The 22471-nt window shown below is 37.7% G+C and overlaps 1 protein-coding gene and 1 pseudogene across 4 annotated transcripts in view; one reads left to right on the top strand and one right to left on the bottom strand.

Annotated features, from left to right (window-relative positions):
* C4BPA (complement component 4 binding protein alpha) overlaps window positions 1-20208 on the top strand; it is a 35529-nt gene extending 15321 nt beyond the window's left edge. For 3 of the 4 annotated variants that reach the window (XM_039881701.1, XM_039881699.1, XM_039881702.1), the window contains 8 exons: window positions 84-169; window positions 336-530; window positions 2130-2312; window positions 7198-7398; window positions 12866-13054; window positions 17531-17701; window positions 18715-18890; window positions 19798-20208. In XM_039881701.1, the coding sequence (XP_039737635.1) occupies window positions 84-169; window positions 336-530; window positions 2130-2312; window positions 7198-7398; window positions 12866-13054; window positions 17531-17701; window positions 18715-18890; window positions 19798-19971 (1375 nt within the window). In that variant the 3' untranslated portion in view covers window positions 19972-20208. The remainder of the gene's footprint in view (window positions 1-83; window positions 170-335; window positions 531-2129; window positions 2313-7197; window positions 7399-12865; window positions 13055-17530; window positions 17702-18714; window positions 18891-19797) is intronic. The other variant, XM_039881703.1, reaches the window with a different exon arrangement.
* LOC120618034 (uncharacterized) lies at window positions 6396-6514 on the bottom strand (annotated as a pseudogene).
* Window positions 20209-22471: the final 2263 nt, after the last annotated feature.

The raw sequence follows: 22471 nt of genomic DNA, 5'->3' as shown, positions 1-22471 counted from the left end.
ATTTTATTTGTTCAGATACTTTTATCCAATTTAATTTAGGATAGAAAGAACGCCACTAAAATCTCCAATCTTATTTTATTCAGGTATATCTTAATGGGCTCAACCACTAGTTATTGTGAAGTCCAAGATAAAACAGTTGGCTGGAGTAATTCTTTTCCAGAATGTGTAAGTAAGTAAGGACTTTTCCTGACTTGACTATAAACTTATGTTAGGTGATAAAAGTCCTGTATATCTTTGCTGCTTTTTGTACTGTTCATTAGAATTTGCATCGTGAATGTTAGATTTATAAGGATGCCTTACCTGATTATTTCTTTCTCTTTACTCACTCATCCCAGTTGCCAATTGTGAGCCCCCTCCTGATATCATCAACGGCAAGCGCAGTGGTGGAAATGAAGATATCTACACATATGGCTCTTCTGTCACTTATAGGTGTAACCCTGGCTTCTCAATGTTAGGCAAAGCTTCCATTTCTTGCATGGTGGAGAACAAAACAATAGGTGTCTGGAGTCCCAGCCCTCCTACTTGTAAAAGTAAGTCACATTTGAATTGTTGAATTATGCTTTGGATTTTTCTCTTTTGTTTAAAGGAGCAAAGAAGGTACGTTTATTAGGGGAAATGAAATGATTTAAAGACAAATAAATTATTGCAATGATGAAATCATTTATTTGGTCAGCTTATACTGATGCATACTATACCAGTATATAGTAACAAACAGCACCAATATCTCATTGGCTTTGCAAAGTAGAAGTTAATTCTCATTCATACTGTGTGTACTGCATTTCTAGAAGACTCTTTAGTTATTAGTTTAGCAACCAGTTTAGCAATCCAGGTTGATCTTGTGGCACCTCCATATTAAGATACGCTTTCACAATGTCTTCAGTAGAGGAAGAAAGAAAAGCAAATTGCGCCCTGGGTTTTAAGAGCTTTGGCCTTAAAACCAAATATGGTCCAGAGCAGTATAATCCATTGTGGACCTGAATGATATCACTACATATTACTTTACATTGCAGCCGTTTATCCAAAACTCATAATGTATAGATCCTACCTACCTTAAGGGAACTGGGGAATATCATCTTTTGTCTGTTCAGGAAGCAGAGCTGGAAATATTGGTTAGCACTTGTAATGTCAACCACATATCCCTACATAGCAAGCAAAACCTAACCACCAGAAGGTCAACAAGACAAAGCAAATAGTAATTGAGCCAGAAGATATACTGTGGTATTGCTAGTTTGCTAATCTAAGGCATCTTCCTTTGCTACTTAGTGCCTAATAGTATCACTTACTATTCTGATTCCCCACAGGACACAATCAAATCAGGGAATGAGAGAGCATGATACTGCAAACAGTCCAAAATGCCTGGAGTCTAGACTGCAAGAGGTGGAAATGGCAGAGACTGAGGTTGGAAAGTTAGCAAGATCAGGTTATGAAGGGCCTCATGTGTCACTCTTGGGAGTTCAGAATGAAGTTGAAGTGGAAACATTAAAAGTCTTTAACCAGGAGATTTAATATGTTGCATTTTAGAAAAGTAACTCTGGCTGAAACAAAATTTAACCCACAGGAACTTGTTGCAACCATCCAGACAAGAAGTAAAGGTGGCTTCAACTTTAGCTGTGGCAGTGGGCCTGGAGAGAGGTTGAGGAATTGTAGAGGAATTAAGGTGGTAGGACTTGACTGTCTGCTGAGGGAGGAAGGCAGTTTGTTCTTTGCTTGTGATGGTGTAGATCTCTCTGATGCCCTGGCTGCCTCATCGTCATGACCATTGAATCATTATCATTGGCCACTGACCCTCCACCAACATCATCAAGGAAAGTCAGTAATATATGCGGACTTTGAGATAATGTGTTTTTTTTTCTGGGTTACACATGGCTAATTTTTCTTGGGAAACTGAGGAAGTTGAAGTTATCCATGATCATCTCATAATAGAACCAACATAATGGGACCTCATTTTATTGAGGCTTTTGAAAGTTGAAAAATATATAAATGCATTTAAAAATGTTTCCTTTGTATCTACTTGACATGTACTGTGTCCAGCTTTTCTGTTATAATCAGAACTGGATTAGCAATAGCAGTAATATCCTTATTGTCATTTCTCTTTCATAATCCGCTTGTCTTTTCTTATGATTCTTTAGAAGTCATCTGTCCTCCACCAAATGTTAAATATGGAAAGTTAGTCTCTGGATTTGGACCCATCTATAATTTCAAAGACTCCATTGTATTTGACTGCAATAAAGGTTTTATCCTCAAAGGCAGCAACATAATCCATTGTGAAGCTGACAATACCTGGAATCCTCCTCCTCCCATTTGTGAGCTCAGTAAGTATGAACCATAAAGGAACTTCAATGTTTGGCATCTAAAGATACCCAGAAATGTTGGTAAGGGCATATTCATATGCTGAAGCCCATTTGAATCACAGCAAAAATTTAAATTTAGATAAATAATTTTATTTATTTTTTTTCTTGTTGGTAAAAAGACTGATTATGGTACACTGTGCAGTATCAATATAACATCACAAAAGACCACCACATACCATTGTGCAGGTTGTACTCCAACCCTACGAGGAGACATTAACATTGTAGGCATTGTGGATTAAGCGTATTTATTTCAACAATTTTCTTGCAATCAATAGAAAATTTTGTCCTGACAAAATCATTATATTATGATAATTGTTTTGAAAGATAAATAAGAAAGTGTCCTGAGAAAAAATGCCTTTTTCTAACTTGCACAACAGTATTATATGGGCTAACTATGATTATGACATTCTGAAATTATAAACTCATGTGGATCATTAAAAATAACATTAATAGTAATAACTATTAATGTTATTATGAAGTTGTTATTATGATAACTTGTCACTAAGCTAGATATATAACAAGAATTTACTCAATGAATCCTCCTCAAAATTGTGGACACTATTGATACTCATTTTACAGATGAGGAATCTTTTCACAAAGGTTAAGTGACTTGCCCAAGGTCATAAAACTGGAAATGGGAGGAAGCCACTTATACCTTGTCCTTTTAATTTTACTCTCATGAAATGTCAATAACCTTACCCTGGAGACTTCTGGAATGGTGGTATGAAGAGCTTGGGGAAACCTCTCTCCAATCTATTAAACTGGTCATAGTTAGCAAAGACAACCATTTAAGGTCTCTGGAGATTAATCAAAGGAATTACAACAAATTGATAAGTTTTTATCTAACAAAATCTATGCAGATTTGGAACAAACAATGAAAGAGCCAGAGTCTGTACTCAGTCTCCAGCAGTTTTATGGGAGAACTGTTTCAGCGAGTTCGCAAGTGGCAATTCCCATCTTTCCCAACTCACCGGGGTGGAATAGCTATTTAGAGTGGTTTTGGCTGCCAGTAAACATCTTACATTTTGGAAAATAGCATTTTCCAAAGCTCCATGCTTAAGGAAATAGCAGCCACCCAAACTCCACTTATATAGGGAGGACCCAAGCGGGGCATCTGGTTAAGAATTCAGTCACCCTTTCCTGCCTAATTCTGTTTTGCAGGAGAGCTGCTCAAGTGGGCTCGGCAGCTAAGTGCCATCTCCCATCTACCCCAGCTTCCTAGAGTAGAAGAGTTATCACGGGAAGATTTGACAGCCAGTGAACACTGGCAGATCTCATTCTCCCTGGCTGTGGGCTGTGGAATATCTATACATGATGGCAGGCACAGCCAGTGGCAGTACCAGTTTCAACTTCTTCTACCTTCTCTCCTTCCCATAGCTCCTACACCATAGTAAGGATTCTGGTGGGGCAGTTGGTAAAGAATAAGTCCCCCAATTTACCCCAGCTCATAATCCATAGTACAAAGGTTCTGCCAGGGCAGATTTGGAACCTCAAAGGCTGTCAATGCCTGTCCTTGCCCGAAGCCCTGACTTTAATTGGATCTGACTGTGACACAGTTTATGCCCCTGGAAAGGTGTCAAAAACAATAGAGCAATCTGCTAACAATTAGTGTAGGCTAACAGGTGTATATAATACTAATTGAGGCAGACCATTAATGAGAAAGAGATAAAGATAAAACCTGTGGTGGTAAGAAGGCTATGTGCATGCCCAAGTGGTGCTTTCTTTGGAGCATCATTAGAGGTTGCAAGATTTGGGGGAAAGAGACTTAACTGCAATAATCCAGTCAAGTCACTAAATAAATAAATAAGCAAACAAGGAGATAATAACAATAACAACAGGCCCTGAAGGTGGAGAAGGAGAATCAATATCCTAGGTTACTACAATATATTATCTAATATGTTCAGTTTTCAACAAAAATTAATGGGATGTGAAAAGAAACAGGAAAGAGTGACCCATATAAGGGAAAAAGCTGGCAATGGAAATTGCCTTTGAGTGGGCTCAGATGTTGGACTCAGCAGAAAAGTTCAAAACAGTCACTATAAGTATATTCAAAGAACTAAAGAAGACAATATTTAAAGAATTAAAGAAAGGTATTATGAAAATGTCTTATCAAATAGAGAATGTGAATGAAGATAGATGTTATATGCAAAAAAAATGAAAATTATGGAGTTGAAAAGCACAGTAAATGAAATAAAAAATTTATAAAAGGAGCATAAGAGTAGATTCAATTTGGCAGAAGAAAGAATTGGTGAATTTGAAGATAGATGGATTGAGATTATGCCATCTGAAGTATACAGAATGCAGACAAATAAATAGAGCCTCAGATAAGTGTGGGGCACCAGTAAGTGCCTCAACATTTACATAATGGGAGTTTCAGAGGGAGAAGAGAAAGGAGCAGAAAAATTATCTAAAGAAATAATAGATGAAAATTCCCCAAATTTGACAAAACAAAACAAAACAAAACACAACACATTAATTTACACTAGTTTATTAAACTTTTGGGTTTAGGACAAATATAAAAAGATCTATACCTGAAGATATTATAGCCAAAATGTTAAAAGCCAAGGATAAAGAGAAAACCTGAAAGCAGAAAAAAAAAGCTATGACCCATCATTTACAATAAAAGCCCAGTAATATTAACATCTGACTTCTTATCAGAAACAAAGGAGGCAAGAAGAAAATGAGATGGCATATTCAAAGTACAGAAAGAAAAATGATCAACCAAGAATCTAGCAAAAGTTTTTCCATCTACATGTATCTCAAACCCAGCAATACAGTGTGATAATTATTGCTTTATATGATTTTATGTTTGACATCTTTTAAGGTAGTTGAGGGAAGAAAGGAGAGCAAGTATATATTTAAAGAACTTATTATATTAATTTTCTTTATACCATTTCTGATCCTCTTCATTTCTTATTGTAGATTCAAGTTACCATTTGATGTCATTTCTGTACTCCAATACAACTTTGTTCCTGCCTATCTCCTTTGTGCTACTAGTACCAAATACTGCATTTTGTGTGGTATAAGCTTAGTCATATAATTATATACATATCATTTTATGCAATTGCTGTCTAAGTCAATTAAGAGAAGAAAGGAAAAGAAATATACAGTTATACTATATTTTAATTACCTACATAATTACCTTTGCTGGTGTTCATTGTTTTTCTGCATTGATTCAAATTACTACCTGGTGTCACTTGCTTTCAGCCTGAAGAAGCTCCTTTAGTATCTCTCGTGAGGTAGTATTCTAGCAACAATCCCACTTTATACCTGTCAGTATGGCTGTAATAAAAAAGGATAAACAATAACAAAAGTTGGTGAGGATGTGAAAAATTGGAAGCCTCATACCCTGCTGGTGAGAATTTCAATGGTACAGTCATTTTGGAATCAAGTTTTGGCAGTTCCTTACAAGTTTGTTACCATATGGCCCAATAATTGGCCCTCCTAGGTATCTACCTGAGAAAAATGAAAACAGATGTCCACACACAAAAAAACTTTATGTTAATGTTCATAACATTATTTATAATAGCCAAACAACCCAAATGTCAGTCAAATGAAAAATGGACAAAAGGTGCTATATCCATACAATGGAATACGATTTGGCAATAAAAACAAATGAAGTAATGATACATGCTATGACATGGTTGAAACTTGCTAACACTATACTAAGTAAAAGAAACCAGTTATAAAAAAATACACATATTACATGATTCCACGAAAAGTCCAAAGTAGGCAAATCCATATGTAGAGAAAGTATATTAGTGATTCCCAGGGCCTGGGTGGAGATGGGAATTGGGAGTGACTACTAATGAGTACAGAGTTTCTTTGGGGTGGGGGTTGATAAAAATATTCTAATGTTGGATAGTGGTGATGGTTGCACAACTCTGTGAATATACTAAAACCCATTGGATAGTATATTTTATTTTTTTTTAATTTTTAATTTTTAATTTATTTTACTTTATTTTTTTAGACGAGGCAAACTTGGTTGACCTCACAGATCACAAGGACCTTGTCAGCTTACAAACCCTTATTTTATATTGTTTATGCCTACAGCACCTGATCTTCCTAGGTGGTCTCCTATCCAAGTACTAACAAGGCCTGATCCTGCTTAGCTTCCAAAATCAAATGGGATGAGGCTTGTTCAGGGTAACATGGCCGTAGACTGGACTGTATATTTTAAATAGGTGAATTTTATGTTATATGATTTGTATCTCAATCAAACTGTTTAAAAAGAAACTTACCCTGTATACTATTTAAAATGTTTGAAAATAAAATGTAATAAAAATCCAACTTGGCAGATGTTTGAATTATATTTCCATGTGATATGAACCAATAGTACTAGGAAAGTGTAAAGAGGACAAGATGCTGGGTTCAGGCTCCACGGATGCTTGAAGTTTGTTTTGTTCTTGAACAGCCCTTAATGATAACATTCCTGGTGTTATCTGGATTAGGGGAATGATTTGTTTATTTTTCTCAATCAGTCAGGAAATAAGAAAGTTAAATTTGCCTGGGGCAGTTTTCTGGCCACATCTACCCAGCAAGCCTAATACTTTAGTTCAGAGACTAACCTTTATGAAGTACAATGAGGTGGAAAAATAATTAACATTTTGGATAGTTGGCACAACAACAGAGCCCACCTGGTAGTGTGTTTAGTGAGAACCTCTCTGGTGCACTGCACATTTGGGGGTATGTCCATATGTGTTTTTTGGTGTGGCTGATTCATCAGCCATGGCAGACTGGTTCATGGCTGAAAGAACACACAACACTTTTTGACAGGACAGGCTCATTGATCATGTCGCATTCCTAGCAACAGTGTCTTTTCCTCTTGTTCTTCTTTTATGAGCAGATGGTTGTATTGACTTACCATCTATCCCACATGCTTCCTGGGAACCACGTGGCAGGCCCAAGCCAACTGCAGAGGAAGCGTTTAATGTTGGAACTGTGTTGAAGTACCGCTGCTCTTCTGGCTATAAACCTGCTGAAGATAAGCCTTTGACTGTGACTTGTCAGAGAAATTTCAGGTGGACCCCATATGTAAAATGTGAGGGTGAGTTTCTGTTTTAACTACCTTTAATATATTAAATGTCCAACATATGCTAGGATTTTCTGCCTTAAATGAATTTATTTGCATCCTTCAAGACAAATTTAGAATTATATTAATTCAACAGAATAATAACTATTATTGCCGGAAGAGACCATAAAGGTCTTGGAGTTTGAGGGGCTGAGAAATTATGACCATTTCTTATCCCAGTTTAAAATCAAATGACACGTAGACAGAGTAGTTGAACATTATGCAGACTAAGTATTAGCTTCAGTGCTGATAATGGTAGAATGAAAAAAACATTTCAACTATTGCCAGAATCAGACCTCAATCAGCCCTTTTCTTCCTAATGTAGACTTTGGGTGCTTGGTAGAAAGAATCCTGTGAAAAAGACATGAAGTCAACCAGCTATAAAGTGACTTTTGTCTCATGCCTCTTGAGCATGGGACTGTGGGCTGAAAGAGCTAGGTCCTGTGACTGCCTCTAAAAGATAGAACAGTGGAAGATGACTCTTCTCCTTCTTCTTCTCCTCCTCCTTCTCGCCTCCCCTCCCCCCTCCCTCCCCCCTTCCTTCCCCCTCACCTGCCTCCTCCTCCTCCTCCACTCCTCCTCCTCCTTCTAGATTCTTATTAAATATAGCTAACATACCATATTGTATTTTCAGGTGTACGCTATAGCTATTCAACATTTATATAACCTAAAGAAGTGATCACCGTGATAAGTCCAGCAACCATCTGACACCTTACAATGCTATTACAATATTATAGACTATATTCCCTATGCTGTATACCACATCTCCATGATTTATTTGTTTTGTATCTGGAAATTTGAACCTCTTATTCCTCTTCCCTTTCACCCTCCATTTTTGATTTTTCAATTACAGCTAACATTCAATTTTTTTTATATTAGTCTCAGGTGTACAGCATAGTGGGTAGACATTTATATCATTTATGAAGTTTCTCCCTGACTGGTCTAGTACCCACCAGGCACTATACATACTTATTACCATATTATTGACTGTATTCCCTAAGCTGTACTTTACATTCCCATGACTCTTCTGTAACTACCAATTTATGCTTCTTAAACACTCACCTTTTTCACTCCACCTTTAGGCTCCCTCTCATCTGGCAACCATGAGCTTGTTCCTTGAATCTATGAGTCTGTTTCTGTTTTGTTTGTTTATTTGTTCTTTAGATACCACATATAAGTGAGATCATATGGTATTTGTCTTTTCCTGTTTGACTTACGTCACTTAGCATAATACCTTCCATGTACATCCATGTTATCACAAATGGTAAGATTTCATTCTTTTTTTGTGGATAATATTCCAATTTATATATGCACCGATTCTTTATCCAATCATCTATTGATGGGCACTTACATTGCTTTCATATCTTAGCTATTGTAAATAATGCTGCAATGAACATAGGGGGGCATGTATCTTTTCAAATTAGTGTTTTGGATTTTTTTTTTAGACAAATATCCAGAGGTGGAATTGCTGGGTCATATGGTAGTTGTATTTTTAATTTTTAGAGGAACCTCCACATTGTTTTCCATGGTGACTGCAGCAATTGGCAATCCCACCAACAGTGCATGAAGATTCCCTTTTCCCTACATCCTTGCTAACACTTGTTTGTTGATTTATTGATGATGACCATTCTGACAGGTGTGAGGTGATATCTCATTGTGGTTTTAATTTGCATTTCTCTGATGATTAGTTACATTGAGCATCTTTTCATATGTCTATTGGCCATGTGTATGTCCTCTTTGGAGAAATGTCTATTCGGGTCCTCCGCCCATTTTTTAATTGGATTGTTAGTTTTTTGATGTTAAGTTGCATGAGTTCTTTATAAATTGTGGATGTCAACCCCTTTTTGGATGCATCATTGGCAAATATCTTCTCCCATGCAGTAGGAGTCTTTCTGTTTCGTTGATGGTTTACCTTCCTGTGCGAACTCTTTTTAGTTTGATGTAGTCCCATTTGTTTATTTTGTTTGTTTGTTTCCCTTGCTCGAGGTGACCTATCAGAAAAAATATTCCTAAGAACAATGCCAGAGAGTTTATAGCCTGTTTTCTTCTAGGAGTTTTATGGTTTGGGGTCTGTCATTTAAGTCTACAATCTATTTTGAGTTTATTCTTGTATATGGTATAAGAAGCGGTCTAGTTTTATTTTTTTATATGTATCTGTCAAGTTTCCCAACACCATTGATTGACTAGACTGTCTTTACCCCGTTGTCTATTCTTTCCTCCTTTGTCATAGATTAATTGACCATATAGGTATGGGTTTTTTACTGGGCTCTCTATTCCATTGATCTATGTTTTTGTTTTTATGCCAATACCTTGCCGTTTCGATTACTGTAGGCTCATAGTATAGTTAGATGCCAGGTAGTGTGATACCTCCATTTTGTTCTTTTTATTCAAGATTGCCATGGCTATTTAGGGTCTTTTGTTATTCCATATAAATTTTAGAATTATTTGTTCAAGTTCTGTAAAAAGTGCCATTGATGTTTTGATAGGATTGCACTGAATCTATAGATTGCTTTCCGTAGTATGGACATCTTAATGATGGAAATAAATTCTTCCTATTCGTGAGCACGATATATGCTTCCATATACTTGTACCCTCTTCAGTTTCTTTCTTCAATGTCTTATAACTTTCCAAGGATGAGTCTTTTACATCTTTGGTTAAATTTTTTTCTAGGTATTTTACTGTTTTTGATGCAATTGTAAATGGGATTATTTTCTTAATTTTTCTTTCTGATCATTTGTTATTGGTGTACAGAAATGCGACCAATTTCTCAGAATTAATTTTGTGTCCTGCTGCTTTACTGAATTCATTGATCAGTTCTAATCATTTTTTTTTTTTTGGTGGGATTTTTAGGGTTCTCTCTATACAGGATCATGTCATCTGCAAATAATGACAATTTTACTTCTTCCTTTCCAATTTGAGTGCTTTTTATTTCTCTTTTTTGTCTAATTGCTGTGGCTAGGACTTCCAATACTATGTTACACAGAGGTGGTGAAAGTGGACGTACTTGTCCTTTTCCTGATCTTAAGGAAAACTCTTTTAACATTGAGTATGATGTTAGCTGTTGGTTTGTCATGAGTGGCTTTTATATGTTGAGGTATGTTCCCTCTATTCCCACTTCGTTGAGAGTTTTTATCATAAATAGATGTTAGATTTTTGTCAAACACTTTTTCTGCATCTATTGATATGATCACATGATTTTTATCCTTCATTTTGTTTATGTGGTATGTCACATTAATTGATTTGTGGATATTGAACCTGCTCTGCATCCCAGGAATAGGTCTCACTTGACCATAGTGTATGATCTTTTCAATGTATTGCTGAATTGGGTTTGTAATATATTGTTGAGGTTTTTTGGATTTATGTTCATCAGGGATATTGGCCTGTAATTATTTTTTGTAATGTCTTTGTCTGGCTCTGGAGTCAGGGTAATGGTGGCCTCGCAAAATGAGATTGGGTGCCTTCCCTCCTCTTAAAGTTTTTGGAAGAGTTTGTGAAGGATATGTGTTAATCCTTTGAATGTTTGGTAAAATTCACCTGTGAAGCTGTCTGGTCTAAACTTTTGTTTGTGGCGAGTTTTTGATTACTGATTTGATTTTGTTAGTAGTAACTGGTCTGTTTAGATTTCCTTCTTGATTCAATTTTGGAAGATTGCATGTTTCTAGGATGGTATCCATTTCTTCCAGATTGTCGAATTTGTTGGCATATAATTGTTTGTAGCATTTTAAAAATAAACTTTTATATTTCTGTGGTTTCAGTTGTGACTTTGCTTTCATTTGTCATTTTATTTATTTGGGTCCTCTCTTTTTTTCTTGATGAGTCTGGTTAGAGGTTTATCAATTTTGTTTATCTCTTCAAAGAACCATCACTTGGTTTCATTGATCTTTATTATTGTTTTTTTAGACAATTTTGTTTATTTCTGCTCTGATCTTTATTATTTTCTTCTTTCTAGTAATTTTGGGCTTTGTTCGTTGTTCTTTTTCTAGTTCTTCTACGTGTTTCCTTCACTTTTTGAGAGAATGAATGAAGGGCTAAGACACAGATGGATGAAATTTTGTGGGTCTGTGTGGAATTGACCACAGAAGGATAAAATGCTTCCTTCAATGCTTCTCTAGACCCTTGCCATTGTAGAAGTGAAGCCACTGAGGCTCATAATACATGACACTTTATTCTACAGATTGGAATTTGGAAAACATTTGAAATGCAAAACAATAAATAATAAAAATGGTAGTTTATATCAATCTACTGAAATATTGTTCATTTTATATCAGGATTTAAAGTTTATTGCAGTTTTTCAGACTCATTTTGGGGGAATTGAAGGAAAGGTTTTCACAATGTGACTGAATTAATATTTATTTAACAAAAATTATTGCCACCACTTAAATAATGGACTATCGATTTACATAGGCCTTTGAGGATCCTTTTAACAAATGAAAAACAATGACATGTAGATAAGACACTAATTTTTTATATAAATGAATTTTATACATATTTAAAAACCTATCTTTAAATTAATTTGTTTTCTCCACTACAATCTTATTGATTTAATTTAATAAAGGATATTTTTAACCATTTAAAAAGCAGAAGAGAAGTAATATTTATTCAATTTATCAAACATCTAATTAAATATGAATTTGGATTCATAAATTACATATTTAAAAGTGTTTTGTACTATTTATAGCATTACATAAATACTGTTACAATTTAGAAAACTTATGAATATTGGGTATTTTTATTATAATTTACAAGCAAATGAGTACTGAGAGAATTTGAGTATAGCTGCATGACCACTTTGTAGTGCCTATCAAACTCCTGATATGGAGAATGAGCATTTTACTCCCTTATAATATTTTCTCTTGCATAAAAAATATTAAGTTCTATCTGAAAGTATTTCTCTAATGAATAAAAATTATATCCTTATACCAGCTATTATTGCATTAAATATTAAATAATCTGAATGGCTATTTCTCTTAATTTGGCATCGAAAAAGGAAAAACCCTGTCTAAAGCAATAAGTTAAATTTTTTTGTGCATTCACTGCCAAGTGAATATAAGCTTTTGAGAACATTTTTGCTCCTATGACTGGGGAAGTATAAGTTATTTGAAAGCTCTTAATAATGTTGTAACCTTAATGAAACTATAAGGAGATGGATGTTATTTGTTATTGCTCTTAAACAATTTTGAAAAGTTACATTTTCATACAAGTTTAATCTGACTTCTCATTTAGGAGGCTCCTAATGAAATTATTTAGTTAGAGGGAAATGACTGGGTTGGATGACGTTAGCACACAGGGACAGGGAGAGAGGGCCCAGCACGTCTCATGTACCCTTGTCTCTTTAGCCAATCTCTTCCATGTGAGCTCTTCCAGGGTAAAAATGAGATTATTAGCCATAGGAGTCTCTTCATGGTGATTTTACTAACCATTAGCCTCTCTTTTTATTATTTAGAGATACGTTGCTTAAAACCAGTCCTGAAGAATGGCAGAATCACTTCCGGGAGCAAATGTGATTTTGCTGATAGCTGTGACTATTTCTACAGAGATAGGATTTCATATTCATGTTATGATGGACGTACCTATGAAGCTACATGCGGAGAAGATGGCATGTGGATTCCTGAAACACCAACATGTGGTAATAGTAAGAGCTTATAGAATTATGTTATTTTAGAAGTTTCTTCATATCAAAGTAATGGAGGTTATTAAGGGAAGATTTAGAATTAGGTAAAAGAATTTGTATACTCTGCATAGTTCTTGGAGTGGATAAATTTGTTTAAAAGCACTGCCTCTAGTCCAAATTTCTCTTTCTCTCTCCTCCCTCCTCCTCTTCTCTCTCATTTTGCTGGTTGATCCCATTCTCTTGACCTTCCTGGTTTCCTTTTCTTTTCTGAATCAATGAAAATAGGCCACTCCTATGAAATAAGCTAGACTTTTGAATTATTGTGTTTTGTTTCTTGATATTTATTCTCTTTTTTTCCCTTCTTACTGATCCACACGCCTTAAACTGCAGAACAAGACTCACTCCATCTGTTTGGACTTGCTTTTCTGAACTTGCTTTTTTTCTCTCTCCAACTTGCTTCCGTTCTTCTGCTGCCTCTAAGCCCTTCTTCAGACTGTTCCTCAGTTTGAAATGCCTACCTCTCCCTTTCCAAGAGCACTTAAGTGCTAAACACATTGTTTTTCCATAACCCTATGAACAAAAACAATTACTACTGCCAGGATAGCAATTTCTTTTTTTTCCCTTGTATTCAAGAAGTAGTCCAAGGAGCTCCAAAGTGGCTAGGCATCAGTTGCAGATCAGAAATCAATGAATGGGAATCTTCTTATCTCCCCTGGTAAAAGTGATTCCACTTTGCCCATCAAGACTTTTCTATCTACAGATCCCAGAGTTTGGGATTAGAAGCACAATTTCCCTTAGTGGGTCACTTAGAATGAAAGTAAGTGGGGCTACTCATGCTTCCATCTTTTGGTTTCTGGACCCCTGCATTTTATTTTATTTTATTGAGGACCCACCACCATATAAAGGCTGATCTTTGATTTAAAGTGAATACTGTGCCTTGAAAGGTATAAAGGAATATTGTAAAGTCCCACCACTGTGAAGTGTTCTCTCAACTGGCACTTCGGCTGAGGCTTTACAGGCCATTTCAACATTCTAACAGGTCTGCAGGTGACACAGTCTGTAATGCAAGTACTGCACTTCATGGCCAACTATGATACCACAGCTCTTTGCTGTGAGTGGGTCTAATAGGTGCATGTTTAAAGACTCTAAAATCTTTAAGATGTCAGTGCTGACTCAAGTTCTGCAAGCAGAAAAGGCATGGTTGTCTATTTCTGTCAGGATAAATAGTTGTCCCTTCCAGGTGGAAGCATGTCCAATATAGTCATCTTGCTACCAAGTGGCTTTCTGGTTGCCTCAAGGGATTATGTAATACCAGGGACCTAGCAATGTTGCTAGCAGGTTGGGGATTCAGTGACAGTAATATCTAGTCAGCCTTGGTAAGTAGGAGTTCATGCTGTTGGGCTGACGCTTGTCCTTCATCCATGCCACCGTGGCCACTTTGCTCCTTTTCCTTTTGTGACAGCCTGGTGAGGCCAATGACAGAGGATGGCTGACCTCAAATGGCTGAGACAATATTTTCTACTTGGTTCTTTAATGCCTCTTCAACTGAGGTGGTTTGTTAGTGATAACATGCAAAACAAAAACTTCACACTTCCTGGCCACTTCCATACGTCCAAGTCACCTGCTTCTACTTCATATATTCCTGTGCCTAATCTTCCTATCTTTGTCCTTAAGGGCTGTGACAGACAAGCCACTTATTCCAGACTGTCATTTAATCTATCTTTAGGCCACTTTTTTCAAAACATAGACTGCCCAGATGTACCACCCAAAGCAATGCCTATCAGAAAGATGTCCCCTTACTACTGACTTTTGAGACCACCCGTGATTGGGCTCTAATGCAGCTTCCATCTATGTTAGCTTGCACACACATACCAAAAGTATTCACCTGTGAATCAGGGTCAGGCTTTCCTCTCTTCTGTCAGTTAGTTGTAATGGATACCTCATATAGCCATAAGTGTGAATTAAGGGAGAGCTACTAGCGCAACAGTGGATAAGCACAAGCAAGATATATAGGCTCCTTGTTTGTGCAGCTTGCTTGGGCTATTTGGTCTTGCTCATGCTCAATCTTTGATGCACGACTTCCATCTTAAAATGGATTGCTGCCTGCCTGACCTTACAACCTGACTGGTCTGACAGACCCAATTCATGATGAGTGATTCCGGCCTCACGGTCACTTGATGACCCAAGTTCAGGAGCTGTCTCTATCAAGATCAAGTAACATGCCAGGAATTATATTTCAAAAACTACATAATTCTCTGCTGCAGCGCATGGCCTTGCTTCAGTATTTCAAGGGTCTATGATGTGATTGTTCTATTGACATTTGCATCTTTTCCTACTATATCCACCTCAGTACACTAGGCTCTCCGGGGTTCCAGGGCTAAGCAACAGGGATGATTTCATTGCCAACTGGACCTGCTGCAGAGCCCTTTCCTAACATGGGCCCCACTGAAACATGAGTCTTTTGTGTCAGCTAGCTTATGGTTTGGAATAGTATTCCCGAATATGGAATATGCTGCTTTTAGAATCTGAAGAGGGCTGCTATGCATCATGATTCCTTCTTTATTGTGGAATGTGGAATTTACTATAGTCTGATCTTCCTTTAGATGGAATAGCTTAGCATGCCCTGACCCAGGACCTCTAACAATTTTACTGGTGTGGCAAATCCCTGAATTGTTACCTTCTATAATCTGGAGCATCATCGTGTGACTTGGACGAAAACCCATTTTTGCCTTCTCATCCTGTGTTTCTCCTGGGCATCCTTTACGACCCACGCAGGACACTGACAACAGTTCTGGTCACCAAATGTGTAGGTGGTTTTCCTCACACCACCCAATTCTCATGACACCAATTGGGTGTCCTACTATTTAACTCAATTATGAAACTATCTACCTGGAGGTAGTGTCAGATCCCACAGATTAAGGGCTCACTCTCACAAGATTGCTCCCACCCCACTTCAGATGCCAATCACAAGTAGTAGGTCCCCAAGTTACCCCCAACTTCTGTCTAACTTGGCTACAAATAGGAGGTTTCTATAATCCCCTCCTTGGCTTTGATTAATTTGCTAGAGTGGCTCAAGAGCTCAAGGAAATTCTTATTCATGTTTATCAGTTTATTAGAGAAATGATAAAGAATACTGATGAACAGCCAGATGAAGAGATACATAGGGTGAGGTTTGAGAGGGTCCTAAGAATAGAGTTTCTGTGCTCATGGTGTTAGGATACTTCATTTTCTCAGTGGGTGGATGTGTCCACTCACTTGGAAGCTCTTCAAAGCCCCTATCATTGGGATTATATGGAACTTCTTCATGTAGACATGATCAATTATTAATTCTGTTTCTAACCCCTCTCTGGAGGATGGGGGGTAGGACTGAAAATTTCAAGCTTCTAATCATGGCTTGGTCTTTCTGGTGACCAGTCCCCATCCAGGAGCCCACCCAGAGTCACCTCATTGGAATAACAGATTCTGCTAGTGCTCTTATCACTTAGAGCACTTAAATTATAGGAGTTTTAGGACATCTGAGCCAGGAACTGAAAGCAGGGATCGATATATATTTTTTCTATTATCTCATATCATTCTAACATCTTCTTGCTTATTTAGTAGAATTAACATGATTCTACTGATGTACTGGATCAATGTAATATTCTGTGGATATCCAGATGCTCATGATAATCTCACACTTTATTATAAGAGGGGCAGGTGAATTTTTATATTCCAATGCTAAAATGACAAATATATGATCTTGACCCTTCCATGTGTATGCATACTTTTTCTGACCACTTTCCCGATAAAAAGAGAAAAAAGGCCTTTGCTAAATCAGTGACCTCATTTACCTGAAGACACATTAATCTGCTCAGCAAAGATACCACATCTGGTACTGTAGATCAATAGAAGCTAAAACATTGAGTTTTTAATGGTTACTGGAATTGTCCAGAATTCAAAATTTTTAGTAGTTAAACTGGTGAAATAAGTGGAGAGATGATGGGGATGACCAATTTTGCATCTTTAGTTCTTTAAGAGTGGCACTAATATTTCCCTTCCCCCCCCCTTATTGGATGATGTATTTTTAAAATATATATATTTTGCTTTAAGAGTAAGGGGTCTGGGTCAAACCAACGACTTCTACTTAGCCTTCTTAAATATGATAGCTCTTACTCCATAGGCCAAAGACCCAATATAGGGTCTTTGTAGTGGGAACCTATGACAATAGTTTAAACAGTCAATATAGGAGTGGTTCCAATGACCAATTTTGCCTATTCCAGTAAAAGTTTTGAGGATAATGGAAATGACCACCATGCGATCCAACAGGGGGTCATGATGATTCTTCAGCTTGAAGCTTACAGGAGGGCAGCACAGGTGCTTGGTTTGAACTAAATGATTCCATGGGCAAGAAGATGGCAGGACAAGACAAAGCCCTCTTAAAAACCACACAGATTCTGGGATGTGTTACTTTTTCATTCTGCAAGCTCACACTCTCTCCCTTTATGTTTTACTCCCAAGTTTGCAATTATCCTCCTGTCATCTCCCACGGACGTTATAAACCACTTACCACTACTTACCACCACGGCAAGAGGGTTAAATATGAATGTGATGAAGGATACACTCTGATTGGGCAGGATACACTCTCCTGCAGTATGTCACGCTGGTCACCTGAAGTGCCTCGCTGTGAAGGTAACTCTAGCTTCCTTTTCAGCTCTGGCTAAGTGGGTGGAACAGTGTTTCTTTCCAGCCAGAGGCAGCACGAAAACATTTGATTTGATTTACTTTAAATAATTATTGTATTCAGGTGGTATTGAAAGCAAAAAGGACAAAGGGCATGCAGAAACATTAATCTCCCCTACTTCTCTCTCCCAGTTGCAAAATCCAGCCTCCTTGAAGCAGCCTCTATTCTCGCTTTTTCGTGTATTTCTGGAACTAATCTACAGGTGGTGCATTTTCTCTGAGTGTAGCTGTGGCTTGTAGCAAAGTTTTCATGGAACTTGCTCTAGCATGCATGTAGGCTTGCATGGGCTAATTCCAAATATCAGGAAGTGATGGGTATTTCCATGAAAGCTTTGTGCAGGGCACCACCAGCCTATGATGGAGGCATGTGGTAGGGCACTCCTAGTTTACCAATATGTTGTAGAGTCAGGAGGAGTCAAGATCGGGCCTGACCTTTACACATACACAGGCTTAATATCCCTTCACCATCAACAGCTCAAGGAATTTTTTGCCATCATTGTCTCCATTGTACACAGCAGGATAATAGGCAAGAGGGAAATGTCATAACTAGTGTCTGGTAGATCTCAGGATACAAAAGACAGAAGCTTTGATAGCTGAGAATCTGGGGTAAAGTGCCCTTTTTATATCCTGTCCTGTTATGTAAAGATGTTATATCCTTGCACAAGTATCTTAACCTCTTTATATCTCATTTCCTTCAAGATAAAATGGGAATACTAACAGTGCCCACTTCATTGAGCAGGGTAAGACTTAAATGAGATAATGATATAAAATGCTTAGCCTTAAAGTCTGATATGAGCCATTGCTCAATTAAAATATTAATTAATATTATTGCTATCAACATAGAAGAAAGATAGAACAAAGGAAGTACCTGGATGTAGTTCATTTTGAAAATCCTAACTGGTGGGTTATTATGTCTTTTTTCTTAGACCTGCATATTGCTTATAACTGTGCTTTCATTGTAGCTCTGTGTCTGAAACCAGAGATTAAACACGGAAAGCTGTCTGTGGATAAGGATTCGTATATTGAATCTGAAAATGTCACCATCCAGTGTGACTCTGGCTATGGTGTGGAAGGTCTCGAAAATATTACCTGCTCAGAGAATAGAACCTGGTACCCAGCGGTGCCCAAGTGTGAGTGGGTAAGTGACACAATTCAAAAAAGTTTTCTGTGCTATCCAGCCTTAAAAATGGTGTCACCCATAGCACTGTCCCAGCCATCAAGGGTGATGTCTTACTTGTCCGGATTCATTTCTGAGTCATTCAAAGCAGGAGTCTCCGAACCCTGGGTCCGAATAAGTATCGATCTGGGGCCTGTTAGAATGGGCAGCACAGCAGGAGGTGAGTGGCAGGTGAGTAAGTGAAGTTTCATTTATATTTGCAGCCACTCCCAGCGCTAGCATCACCTCCTCAGCTCCACACCAGATCATCAGGCATTAGATTCTCATTGGAGCAGTGGTCTGTGATGCCAAATTTTGGAGACTGCTGATTCAAAGAAGCTCTCTCACTCACTCTCTCTTTTCTTTTCTTTTTTACTTTTTTCTTTTCTCTTTCTCTTTCTCTTTCTCTTTCTTTCTTTCTTTCTTTCTTTTTTTTTTTTTTTTTTTTTTTTTTTTTTTTTTTTTTTTTTCGTTTTTTTTTTTTTTTTTTTTTTTTTTTATATGACCTTATTCGATAGGGAGAGGTCTCCTGCTTCAAATGATAGCTGGAAGGGACCCTGATTCTGCTGGCAGGAGGTGGAGAGTTCCCCAGACCTGAGGTATTTGACTCCATCCTCTCCCTGACTATATATACATTACACTCAGGATCGATTTCTTGATGAGAATGATCCTTGTCTCCACATAGACCCTCTGGGAAGCTGTCTCAGAGCAGATCTATATCTCTCTGGGGAAGATGAACATGGGCCCCAAGGTGTTTTCCTGCTCACCCTCCAGTCCTGATGTTGGTCTTGGACCTGACTCTGTAGTCCTGCCATTGTCAGGATGCATCCTCCACATGACCTGGAGAGAATCTTCTCAGCCATGCCCACCATCTCTATGTCTCTTTTAGGTGGTCCCTGAAGGCTGTGAGCAAGTTCTAGCAGGCAGAAAAATCATGCAGTGTCTCTCAAGTGCAGCGGATGTGAAAATGGCTCTTGAAGTGTATAAATTGTCGCTGGAGATTGAACTCTTGGAACTACAGAGAGAAAAGGCGAGGAAATCCATTCTGGAGTCGTCCCTGTAAATTTTCCCAAAAGAGGGAAGAAAAGGTGCCTTGCTGCCTTCAATTCAATATGGATCACTTTAGTTGAACATCTCTACCAATGACTTGCACCAAAATTCATCATAGTAAATATTTAGAAAAAATAATTTGGTGATGATTATGTGCTTTGTAGAATAGTAGATCATCTTGTGGCTCACATTTTTGCTTTTTAGAACACAAAGTGTACATATTTTCAATTAAAAAATTTTACATCAAACATTGTTTTGTCCTTGTGGTCATTAGGACTCTGTGAATTGAAGTCCCTAAACATAAAGTTAATACATTTATTTTAGTATATGGGCTTCAAATATGGACTAGGCTTCACATTAATACTTTTCGCTGAATTGCCTTTAATGCACAGTTCTTCATATGCAAATCACTCAGGTCCTCAGCATTTAGATTATGTGGAAACACACCCCAAGGCCTTGTTTTTTCTCTCCTTATTTGAATAGAGTTATGCCTTTTTATAAACCCCCATGTACTTGGTCTCTTCCACGCCAGGGCTACTTCTTGACTTTTTCCTTACAAAAAGAGGATTTATGCTTGTGTCTGATCCCCTTATTTCATCCCCAGAGAGCCAACTCTAAAAGACTGATGAATGTGAATCCCACATGACAGCCACCTATGTATTACCAAGTTCTCCATTTGATCTACTCCTCATTTTCCTTAATACAAAAGTAAAAAGGCTTGAGCAACCATCCTATATCAATCACTTTTGATGAGAAATCCCATATCAATCACTTTTATATCTCAGGGCATTCTGGGGCTTTATTCCTTTCTCCAACTTTGCTTCCTCTGAAATCTCTCTCATTTGTGCCCCAGATCCTTTGGTTGTCCCATCTCTCTTTTGTACACAGAATTCTATGGGGAATATTGGCTTCTTTTGTTTAATGACCCTGAACATACTGTAATGAGGCAACAGTGTATAGCAGGATTTCACTGAATCATAGATATCACTGAGGGGCTTGAACTGCTAGAGAAACCTGTTTAACATGGAAGGTATCTACCCTGCTCCTGCTGCTAGGAATTCCTTTTGCTTAATGTTTATTTTGGATTTTCCTCAAGACAAGGATTTGTGGGTAACTAATTTCCTTGGGAGGTAGTCCTGGAAAGCTGTGTGACTGAGTCGGGTAAAAAGATAGGAAAAGGAGGACAACCTAAAGATGGAACATTATTGAGAAGGTCATTGCTGTAGCTAACAGAAGGTCAGCACCGCCTTCTGAGAGCACATGGGACACAACTTCAAGTTGTCCTACCAAGGACAAAGACCTGGGTACTATCCACCAATTCTCTGTTCTCATTGGTGAAGACTTACTCTGGAATCATTGATTCTCAAGCACACTGACCCACTCTAGTCTAGTTGGGTAGACTCCCGAGGACTGAGATCCCCATCAGGTACAGAAACATAGGTAGCCAATGACACTATGTGTGGGTCTTGTTTGCAGTTCCCTCCAGGGTAGAGATATAGGCAAAGCACAGAGGGTTTCTGCTCTAGCCGCCTTTTCTCTACGGCTCCCCATCGACGTGCTGTTTTAATCCATCACTCTTTCTCCACTCAAATCTCTCATTCCCCTTTGTCAGACTCCTGCAAGCGTTAGATTTTGTTTCCCTTAATACAATTCCCTTCATTTTTTAGAGTGAGCTATTTAGTTTTTCTTCTCCTATTGGACCCTGTGCCAATTCTGGCATCTTGTTATCCAAATTCTCAAAAATTGAATATTTGCTAACACTGAATACAAAACAACTAAAATTCACCAAGAAGTCAACAAACTACTATAACAAATATTGATTCTCCCAGTTTTGGTCAGAATATGAGGATGTAGCATGAGACCCAGGGGCACCGCAGACATTCTGTGAATAGGATTGCATATCATCTGCTCTCATTGTTTAAATGCCTTCTGTATTGTAACTATCTTCACATTACTCACCTAAAATATGATCTGAGAAAGTGGAAGATACTGTTAGGAATGTGGGTGGCCCAAGAAAGCTTAGAAAAGCCATATGAGAAGAATTTACAAGAGAGGAATTTGTTCAACCTTCTTCTCATTGAGGGTTTGTGTGAGGGGAGGGAAAGGAGCCTGGATATTTTATACCAAACATTTAAAATAAAATTTAAAATGTACGGAAAAACAATTGCCATTGCCTTATGAAGGGGGAGAAGTGATGTGTCATTTTTAAAACAATTGAATTGCCAGCATATCTCATATTAGCAAGAACTGTATAATTGTAAGGAAAGGAAACCCAAACAGATGTCCATTTTGTTTATGTCCATCTCCCTGCAATGGTTCTCTCTGTCTACTTCCAAATATCAGCAGGGACTGGAGAAGACATTGATCAGTTCTCTGAGGTTAAGTGTGGACAAATATCTGACAATTGCTATTTCACTCACTGATTCTCACTAATTCTCACTCACCTCCTTCCATAAGCAAGAATGACTATACCCCAGCATCTGCTTTCCTTGTCAACAAACCTCATTAAGTAA

The sequence above is a fragment of the Pteropus medius genome, unplaced genomic scaffold, assembly GCF_902729225.1.
Source record: "Pteropus medius unplaced genomic scaffold, Ma_sr-lr_union100, whole genome shotgun sequence".
Lineage (NCBI taxonomy): Eukaryota > Metazoa > Chordata > Mammalia > Chiroptera > Pteropodidae > Pteropus > Pteropus medius.
The sequence above is the reverse complement of the archived record's forward strand: the minus strand, read 5'-3'. Positions and strand labels throughout refer to the sequence as shown.